The sequence below is a fragment of the Dama dama genome, chromosome 11, assembly GCF_033118175.1.
Source record: "Dama dama isolate Ldn47 chromosome 11, ASM3311817v1, whole genome shotgun sequence".
NCBI classification, from domain to species: domain Eukaryota; kingdom Metazoa; phylum Chordata; class Mammalia; order Artiodactyla; family Cervidae; genus Dama; species Dama dama.
In genome coordinates this window covers 3,374,940-3,384,751 of record NC_083691.1, presented here as the reverse complement: position 1 = coordinate 3,384,751, position 9,812 = coordinate 3,374,940, and the positions used below count along the sequence as shown (strand labels likewise).

The following is a 9,812-nucleotide window of genomic DNA, read 5'->3' as shown; positions in this document are numbered from 1 at the left end:
TTTCCAGGGATAACTCAGCAAAAGGCAAGTACCCATGCCCATGGGCGCTTCTGGAGGGAGACCTCCCGCCCCTGAGACCCAGCTGATGGAGGCCTTGAGTGACCCTGGACACAGTCGTTAAGAAAGTGGAGGGACTACTGCATGCCAGCCCCAGGGACACGGGGCATCTATGGTGAGTATGTGCCTGTCCCCCAGTTTACGTGTTAAATACTAGACCCCAGGAGAAGGTGTTAGGAGGTGGGGCTTTGGGGAGCCCCACCCTCAAGAATGGGATTATAGACGAAGACCCAGAGAGCACAGCCCTTTCCTCGGTGTCTGGGATCCTGGAAGCTGCCCTTGCCAGATACCCACTCTGCTGGCCCTGGGACCTTGGACTTCCAGCTCCAACTAGGAGAAACAAGACAGGAAGATCCCCCTGGAGAAAGGAATGGCTACCCACTCCAGTATTCTTGCCTAGAAAATCCCATGAGCAGAGGAGCCTGGCGGGCTACAGTCCACGGGGTCACAAAGAGTCGGGCATGACTGAGTGACTAACACTTTCACTTTTCGGGAGACGCAGATGTTTGCTGTTTATGGGCCACCAGGTCTGTGATGTTCTGCCTCCAGAGGGCTGAGACAGGACAGTCCTATTCATTCACTCACTCACCATTCGACAGAGGGCCAGATCTCCTTGAGAAGGTCCTTCTAGAGGTTGTTCCCTCAGGTCGTGTCCCTGAGGTCAAGACCAGGGCGGCTGATCTGCCCCCAGGCAGGCCCTGCAGCCGCCGCCCCGGCTGCCGGCAACTTCCTGGAGCAGGGGGCCAGGAGAGCGGGGCCCCTGGTCCTTCTGGGTTGCAGGGGCTGCTGGAGCCCACTGCACCCTCCTCCCAGCAGCCCCCACCCGGAAGGAAATGCTGGCCTTGAGCGGCGCTCCCCAGAACCCCTCCCAGCCCCTGGGAGGAGCCGTGTCCAGCAGCCCCGTCCACTCTGGGCGGTGAGTCCAGATTCCCCCCGACCCATTTCCTCTCCCCTCTCTCACAGGAGGAGCTGGTGGTGGAGAGAAGTGACCCCCCCTCCCCAGCTCATGGTCAGGAGTAAGACCCATCCCCACGCGAACCAACTCTGAAGACAGTGGCCAGAGGACCATGTGCGGGAAGCCGGAAAGGCAAACGGAGCTGGGACGCTTGCCTCCCAGCTTGGAGCTGCCCCTGCTCCAAAGTGAGGACACTTATGTGCACACATGTCTGCATAGCGTGCACACACACGCGTGCGCCGGCCAGCCACACAGCAAGAGGCTGCAGCCGCTCTGAAATGCTCTCAGTGACACATCCGCTCGGGACACCAGTGGGTGTCCAGCGCAGGCTGAGTCAGCCCCAGGGTGTGGATTAAGGAGGATAATCGTGTTCGCTGGGGCACTTTCATGCACGGAGCCGGGGAAACAGGGTCATCGAAGTACAATTTGAAAGGCATACAAATAATTCATGCTCCCATTATGTCACAGCGTTGTTGTAAATGATGAATTCACACTTAAAACCCAGGGGCATATCATCAAAGAGCTACCTACCACTCTCCCCACAGGCAGCAGAGGCCCCCTTAGTTCAGCCAAGCAAAGTCCACAGGTGGGCATCGGGCAGCAGCCCAGGCCTGGAGGAGCCCAGGGCTGGGCAGTGGGCAGAGGGGGCAGGGGTCCTCCAGGTCGGAGAGATGCCCAGTGCCACCAGCCCAGGGGGCAGCACAGCAAAGAGAAGGAAGGGGGTGCTGGGGGCCGCTGGTAAGACTGGGAACCCGTTCTCTGGTCACGTGAGCCCCATTCACGAGGGCGGCCGATGGTCAGGGTGAGCAGCACCATTCCTACCAGCAGGGGCCCCAGGTTGTATGTGGGGGGGGGCTCCCCACACACCTGGCTACACCCGGCCCTGAGCCAGACCATCCGTCTCCCCATCTGGGCCTCAGACAGCTGGTGCCGGGCTCCTGAGCCCAGCGAGGGCAGGAAGGTCACTGCTTGCTGCCTGGGGAAGGGGCCGCCACAGCAGGACGGCCGACTCCACTCGGTCCACCAGGAAGGAAGGGCTGCAGCCCCGCCCTGGCCTCCTGGGCTCCGGGCCGATGTCACCGTCCCCTCAGTTCTGGGACACGCCTCCCTCCCCGGGCCACCTCTGCCGGACCGACTGATTCTGGATGAATATTCATGCGGCATTTCAGCCAGGGCTAGTCATTAATATTCCAAGAAAGCAGAAAGGAGCTACACGCATTCTCCTGTGTGAACGGGGGTCTTGCCGACACTTGCATCGGCCTCCAGGGCTTCTGTCTGAAGACAGTGTCTGGTCGACCCACCGACCAACCGCAGGCAGGCAGGCAGCACAGAAGTACAGGGTCCAGACGGGGGGCAACGGCGTGGGGGCTGCCCCGCCCCTCCCACTCTGACCACATGGCCCTCCAGACCTCGCGTCCTCCCGTCCCAGGACGCTCGCCCCGCATCCGTGGCCCTCTCTGTACTGAGGATGCTGAGGAAGGTCCGGCATCTTTGGTCTCACTCTTGGGACCCACAGAGCAACACCTGCCTGCCCCAGCACCTAGCCAGGCCACCTGGCACTCTGGGCCCCTGGGGGTCCTGGCTTAAGCCCTGCCCGACTCTGGCCGGGGGCCAGTCCCCATGGGTGGCAGCGCCCACCCCTTTCAGCTTGTGCCTGCCCCAGGGCTCCGGGTCACCGGGGCCAGGGTGGCAGGTGCCCACAGCTGGGCAAGCTGGGGTGGGAGAGCTCTGCCCAACCTGGGCTCCTGTGAGCTTGCCTGCGGCCGGGGTGCTGCACTCGCCATCTCTTGGCTTAGGAGGACGAGCTGACCCTGGGGCCGCAGCGGTGCCTGAGCACCCTCCTGTGGGCCTCCTTGGCCTCGGGCCGTGGACGTGCCTGGACGGGGGGCGTCTGGCAGCCGGCCCGCCCGCCCGCACAGGCCCTCCCAGCATCCGTCTGCCACCCCCTCAGGCGCAGTGCGGGCCACACAGCGAGAGCCACAGCCGCCCTGCCGGAGGCCCCGTGTGACACAGCTGCCAGCCTGCCTGGGCACGCTGCCCGGCGGGGCTGGGGGAGGGGGCAGGCCCACGGGCGCTGAGTCAGCTGCTCCCGCGTGGCCCCGTCCCCGCCCGGGCAGGGATGCTGGTGAGGTTGGGGGTGGAGGGGGGGCGGCTCCCATCTTTCGGGGAGCTGTCAGACGGCTGGGGATTTTCTGGAAAGTGGCTCCTGCAGGAGCCAGGCCTGGAGGGGCGGCGGGGGTGGGTGGGGTGGGGTGGGAATGAGAGGAAGGGCCTTCCCGGAAGACAGGCCCTTTCCAAACAACACCAAAAAGGGAGAAGGGAGAGGACCGGCCTGAGCGGTGGGAAGGAAGCGCTGAGTCAGCACCGAGCCGGCCTCCCTCTGCCAATCAGGCGCCGGAGGGGACAGGGACTCTCAAGGTCAGCGGACGTCAGTACCCGCGGGCGTCCCAGGGGACCGCCCTTCCTCTGCCGCCTCGGTGGGGGGCACGCTCCCCCAGAGCAGGGGGGCAGGGAGGGGGCGGGCGCCTGCCCCGGCCACCCTCCCGGTGGGGGCTGCGTCCCTCCCCCTGGGCTGTGCGCTCAGGAGGTCAGGGCGGTGGGAGGACATGGCGGTCTGAGTGTGGTCTCCCTCCCGGGGCCACCAGAAGCGACTCTGGAGCCAAGAGGGCATCTCCCAGGGCGCCTCATCCACCCCCTTGCCCAGGGGCTGACTTCCTCAGATAAACCTCTGGTTTCTACAAATTCCCTTCTTGCCATGACCCCTCTGCCGCAGCTGCCTCCCTTCCCACGGGCAGCCCGTCCCACCCTGCGGGCCGGGGTGCTCCTCAGAGCGAGGGCTCCATGGGTGACCGGCCAAGAGGGCCCGAGCACCTGGTGCCAAGGAGGCCACCACCCAGCCCTCAGGCCCCGCTCCGTGTTCCAGGGAAGCGCCTCCCCCGGCTTCTGCCCCAGCCTTGACCTGCTGCCCTCCCTGCCCAGGGATCACGGCTCCCGAATCTGACTGTCCTCTCTTCGCAGGCCACAGGCCCCCGGTGCCCCCTCTGAGTCTCCCACGCTTGGGCGCTGACCGCTGCTGCCTCCCAGGCCTCACCCCCCGCCCCCGCCCCTCACTCCCTCGGGCACTGCTCCTCCCCTCCCCTGGCCAGCTTCCTTCTGTGTGGCCACTGTGCCTGCCTGCCTGCCCTCCTCAGGCCTCCCTGATTCCCAAAATCAAGGCCCACCGTCTCCACCACCAACACGCCAACTCGCCCAGAAAGTGGGGAGGCGGCCAGGCCCGGCGACCTGTGGAAGCCGCAGAAGGTGGGCCTCCCCGAGGCTCGGGCGCGGTGAGGACAAACCTGGGCCGGTGCTGCCCGCTGGCACCTGCTCCCCATGAAGCCAGCGCGCCCAAGAGGCATCTCCCTCCTGGCTGGAGAGCATCGCCCCACCCGAGCCTCGGCCAGGCTCTATCCAACAAACCATAAACCTCCTGAGGGTCCTCTGGGACGTCTCGAGGACCAAGATTCTACCGACTCTGCCATCAGAAGCTAAACCCCAAGAGGGCTCGGGTCGGTTTCCACTGATACATCAAGCCCCCCACAATTCCAGGGATGGCAGTGAGGCTGCCCTGTGGTGGACCCACAGCTCCCCTTCCAGGGGCGCTTTCCGGCCACCCTGGCTGCAGGAGAGGACGTGACCCTCCTCATCACGGGAGCCAGGGAAGCCTTCACTCAATAAAGATAAATAAGAACGTGCGTCTCATTTTTCCAATTGCTTTTTGGCTAAACAAGAACTGTAACTTGGGTTTTCTGCCAGTATTTCCCCCGTGGGTGTCCTCTCTGAAACGGACTTCACACTGTATGCACAGGTCCTAAGCCCACGGCCATTCCAGCCCGAGAGGGCATGTCCTGTCTTGTAAGGATCACGCACGTGGTTGTTGAATTCAGCCTCACGACCCTCACCAGGCCCTCCTCGCCCAGCACTGACCTAGTCTCGCGGCCGCCCCCGCCAAGCCCCAAGGCCAGGCGCCGGCAGTGGAAGCCCTGGCCTCCAGGCACAGAGGGACCCTACGCTCCAGCACAATGACCCCTTCTCCAGCTTGGCAATGGCTGTTTTTAAAAGTTTCCCACTGTACTTAGGAAAAAACGGCATCTGTGGTGTTTCGGGCTTGTTATATCCTCTGAAAAAAAAAAAAGGTAGAAACTTTTTGAGCTGTAAACAGTCACGCCATCAACATGTTAAAAAAATAAGTTTAATGCAGGTGGCTCATTTCATAAAGAATTTCACAGGCACTGAGGACACAAGCGGCGTGTCCGCACCGCTGCCACCCCCCAGCCCCACGGGCATGCGCCCACCGGGGGGGGGGGGGGGCGGCCTCAGAGTAACGGGAGTCAACCAACACAAAACAAAGCTTTTAGGAGACAGCATGATTTAGTGCAAAAGATTCTCTGCAGCGCTGAGAAGTGGGGTCCACACCGATAGGCTCCTTGCCTGCCGTCCAGGTAACTCAGACAGACTCCCTTCCCACTCCCTCCGAGGAGCCCACCGCTGACCTTGAGTGGACAAACGCCCGACAGAAGCTGACTACAAATAAAGCACGGCTTGCAGCCAAGTTATTTTTTGCTTTCTTTACCTGATTTGGGTTTTTTCTTCCAGCGGCACACAACTGCCCTGACAGCCCCCCTGGCCACTAGGCAGCCTGGCCAGATGGGGCTGTGGGGACAACTTGGGGTGGAGCATTAGCCTGCCTTTCGCCCACCTGTCTGAGGCCCTAAGTCCTGCCTCTGGCTGTTCTCCCAGCTAAATCATTCAGAATGCCCCTCGCCTGCCTACCTACAAGGCCCAAGGCCACCCTGGCCTCATCTGATGGAGGCGGGGGAGGGGAAGGGCAAGACTCGAGCCCTTTGGTATGTTCTCTCTGCAGTCGGAACCGCCCTGGCCCCCTGGTTCTTTCCTGGCCCACATTCACTCTTGCTCTGACCCCCAGCTGCTCTGACAGCTGCCGAGGCAGGAACAAGGGCCACCAAGTCCCTCACTTGGCAGTCCAGCCTCGGGTACCCACGACTCCAAGAGGTGTTTCTTAAAGTACAGTACTCGGGCCGCCTCTGATCTCTTCTCCCGACACACACGTCTTAATCCTGGATGTTCCCTCCAGGGAAGAGGCTGAACCCCGCACCCCACCTAAAGCCAGAAATACACTGAGTTGCCCGCCTCAGAAAGTCACACTTGAAGAGATGACGTCATCTGGCTGACATTCTCAGCAGACCTGCCCAGGAGGAAGACACGCATGCCCTGGAACCAGCACGCCCCTCCTGATCTAGCAGCCTGCCGAGTGAACCCTGGTGACACGGAAGCCCGGTCTGGGACTCAGGATGCCTCGCAGGGTAACATATGGAGGACAGTGTGTGGGTTGAGCCAGGACTTGGTGGCCCAGGGCGGAGTGAAGAGCTTGGTGGCAGTGCGGGGCGTCAGCTGATGGAGCCTGACGCTTCCCTAAGGCTGGAGCAGGGGCTGGGGGCGCACCGGAGGGGACAGTGCAGCTGGGAGAAGCCCCCTCCAGGTCTGCACCTGGGCACCACACCCCTCCCAGGGGCCTTTCACACCAGCACTGGTCATGTCGGTGTCCTGGAGAGGGGACAGGGACCCAGGCTCTCCGAGTACAGACTGGACCGACGGGTCCCCTCTGGAATTGCTGGGAAAGAGTAGGTGGAACCACAAGCAGGTGGCCCCAGGGATGCTGCACCGGAAGCACACACAGAGAAGGGCTGAAGCAAAGACCAGCAGGAGCGAGGGCGCCAGCGTCCCCTTCACAGAAGTCTCCGCTCTTTCCTGTCCGAGCCGGAGACCCAGGCGCGCAGGGAGGTCCTTCCTCTGGGACGGGGCGGAAGGGGCCCTGACCGATCCTGGCAAGAAGAGCACCCCTCGCTGGTGCACCTACAGCCAGGTCGCCATCAGCCGCCCCAGGAGGAGCCCGCGGCACCCTCACATGTCCACGAAGACCATGAAGCACCAGCCCAGGCCCCCGACCAGCAGCATGGTCACGTGGATGCCGTAGACCAGCAGCTCGTTGAGGAGGCGGAAGTCCACGCGCCGGCGGCCCAGCAGCAGCAGCAGCGCCGACAGCTTGAGCTGGAAGCGCAGCAGGACACGGACGCCCAGGTACTGCAGGCAGAAGAGGGCAGCCAGCGCGCCCCACAGCGCGGCCGTGAAGAGGCTGCAGCTGAAGTACAGCAGGAAGCGGATGAAGCCGTAGAGCCAGCGCGCGCGGACGTACACGTCGAAGTTGTTGTACTTGGTGCGGACCGGGCGGGAGGCGCGCGCGGGGCCGCAGGCGGCGTGCAGGCAGGTGGTGTGCGGGCCGTGGAAGGAGCGCACCCGCCGGGGGATGGGCATGACCGGCATCGGGTCCGGGCGGCGGCGGCGGCGGCGGCGCTCAGCATAGGCGTCGTGGGCGCCTGGGCCTGGGCGGCCGAGGCTGAGCACCGGGGGAGGCGGGGGCCTGCAGGGAGAGCGACACGAAGAGGAGCCGGGTCAGCCAGGACACAGCCAGCCTAGGGCTGCCGGGAGACGGAGTCGGGGACTGGAGATTCACTGAGTTATCGTTTTCAAAAGGCTGAGGACACTCTGAAGGGACCCGCAATCACGTGGGAACCAAAATTCCACCAGTGACACCAGGAAGAAGGGTCAGGACAGAGGGCGCAGACCCCCCAGTGCAGTCAATGCTAAAACAGGAGAGAAAGGGTCAATAGAAACCCCGGCTAACCTCCCCCTCCCCAGGGGCTTGGCGAGTCCCCTGCAGTGGACTCGGTGTCTGGCTTTTAACTGGGATGCCCAAGGCTGCCTGCTCTTCTGTGGCTGCTTTATCCAGGGCGAATAAGCCCCTGGCTGGCAACCAGCACAGGACAGGAAGAGGGAGAGGGTGCCCACTGAGCTGACTGGGTCACCCTCTTTAGCAACTTGACAGGCCAAGTGCTGGGGGTCAGGCAGCTGGCACAGGGCTCTGGGCTCCCCCTGCGGTGCCTGAACCCTGGTGCTGACCTTCACCAGGAGTAACCTTGGGCAGGTCATCTCACCCTCTGAGACCATTCCTGCTCTGCACCATGGGGATGACAGCAGCACTGGACTCCCAGGGGAGCTGTAGGAAGCAGGCATTACTGGGCAAGGGCTGCCCATGCCTGGCAGAGGAGGAGATGGCAGCCCCAGGGCTGGCCAGTGGTGTCATCGCAGGGCATGGGACTGGACCACCGGAGAGGAGAAAATAGCAAGTGGCTCTCTAGCTTTGCCTAGCAACTGCCCTTTATAGCTGTGCCTGGGTCGTGGATGGGAAACACAGAACTGGAAGTACAGGATGCGTAAAATCGGAGCGGCAAAGTTAACGACAGGCCCCGGGGAGGCGCTGCCCAGGGCATCGGCCTCCCGTCACGTGGCGTGCAGCCTGGGGGCCTGCAGAGGGGCTGGTGCTAGCTAGCTCCCTCTCCGGCCGCCCACGTGCTGCTCTGGCCAGAGCGGGAGGAAAGGGGAGGCCGGGCGCGTCCACCCTCCCCGGCGCACAGGCCCAGCCCTGCCCCCAGGCTGCGACCAGAACCAGGTCTGACAGCATCTGATGGCACGTAGACCTCGGCGCTCCTGCGGGGTCGCAGCCGGGGGCGGGCTGCTAGCCATCCTCCCGTTGCCCACCTGGCGGCGAGCAGCGGGTCTGCGCCACACGCTTCCAGGTGGGGGGCAGGGGCGACACCCATGCGTCCCCCCAACCCCCGCCCGCCCAGTGCTAGGCCCTCGACCCCCAGAGGCAGGGCCGACCCTTGGTGGCCCTGAGAGCCGCCCCCGCCCCGCCCCGCCCAGGCACCCCCGCCCGCTCACCGGCTGCCCTCTCAGCGCCGGCGTCCCGAGCCGCGCGGCCCCCTGTCCCTCGGGGCTCCAGGAGCAGGGCGGCCTCATGGTGCCGACGGCGCGGCCCGGACCCTCACGCGTCCCCGCCCGGGGCCGCCCCGAAGGGACAGGGGCTCCCGCGCCCGGCGGCCGGCGGCGTTTGGCCCAGCGTGGGAGCCGTAGCGCCGTCCCTCTGCGGCCACCGTAGGACTTTCCTCACACACCCCCACCCTCCGCCCACGCCAAAACGGACAGCGCCTCCCTTCCCCCTTTTCGGCGTCGACCCCGAGCGGCCGGAACTCGGTGCTTGCCCCCTGAGCGTAAGTGCGTGCGTGCGTGCGTACGCACCCGGCGCGCGGCCCGTGACGTACCTCCGGACAACACCGCCCCAGGTACCCGGTCGGCGCCGCGGCCCGTCCTGCGCAGGCGCAGATAGGGGATCTGCGCTTCGGAGTTCCCCGCCCCCCCGTCCGCCGCTCCTCTGCGCATGCGCCTCTGTGCCCCAGGCTGTGGGCAGTGCGGAGGCGCGCGCCTTTGGGTCGGTGATGGTCCTGCGGTTTGCGAAGAGCGCTCGCTCGCTGTGCAGCTGGTGTCGGCCCCGGCCCTGCGTGTCTGCCGTCCGGCGAGTCTCGAGCGGGCTGGGGACACCACGCACCCACAGATGTCGGGGTCCCATGTAGGGACCCACAGAGCCCTGGGAGAGAGAGGATGTCGGTGTAGACGTGTTTCAAGTATTTTAATCCGATCGAGGTCAGGGTAGGGGAAACTTAACGCTTCTTGGATGTAGTCGGCAAGTTCACCTGCCTGAATTCTGTCGGGTGTGGAGAACCTGTTTCCACACATGGAAGAAGCTGGTTGCACCCCCAGCGCCTGGGGTCCTGCTCTTGGTCGTTGTTTTTGCCACCGGTTGCTCTGCTGCTGCTAAGTCACTTCAGTCGTGTCCGACTCTGTG

At 64.3% G+C, this 9,812-nt stretch overlaps 1 protein-coding gene across 1 annotated transcript; it reads right to left on the bottom strand.

The window, feature by feature from the left end:
- Positions 1–5,223: 5,223 nt before the first annotated feature.
- Positions 5,224–9,157, bottom strand: TMEM250 (transmembrane protein 250). The gene is made up of 2 exons (XM_061154297.1): positions 8,852–9,157; positions 5,224–7,490 (listed from the first exon to the last, which is right to left on the bottom strand). Exon 2 carries the CDS (start codon positions 7,391–7,393, stop codon positions 6,974–6,976), a length of 420 nt encoding a protein of 139 aa, XP_061010280.1. The 5' UTR covers positions 7,394–7,490; positions 8,852–9,157; the 3' UTR covers positions 5,224–6,973.
- Positions 9,158–9,812: the final 655 nt, after the last annotated feature.

Bases quoted from the DNA above. Each gene is read 5' to 3' on its own strand.
- TMEM250 (XM_061154297.1), bottom strand. From the start codon at position 7,393: ATGCCGGTCATGCCCATCCCCCGGCGGGTGCGCTCCTTCCACGGCCCG.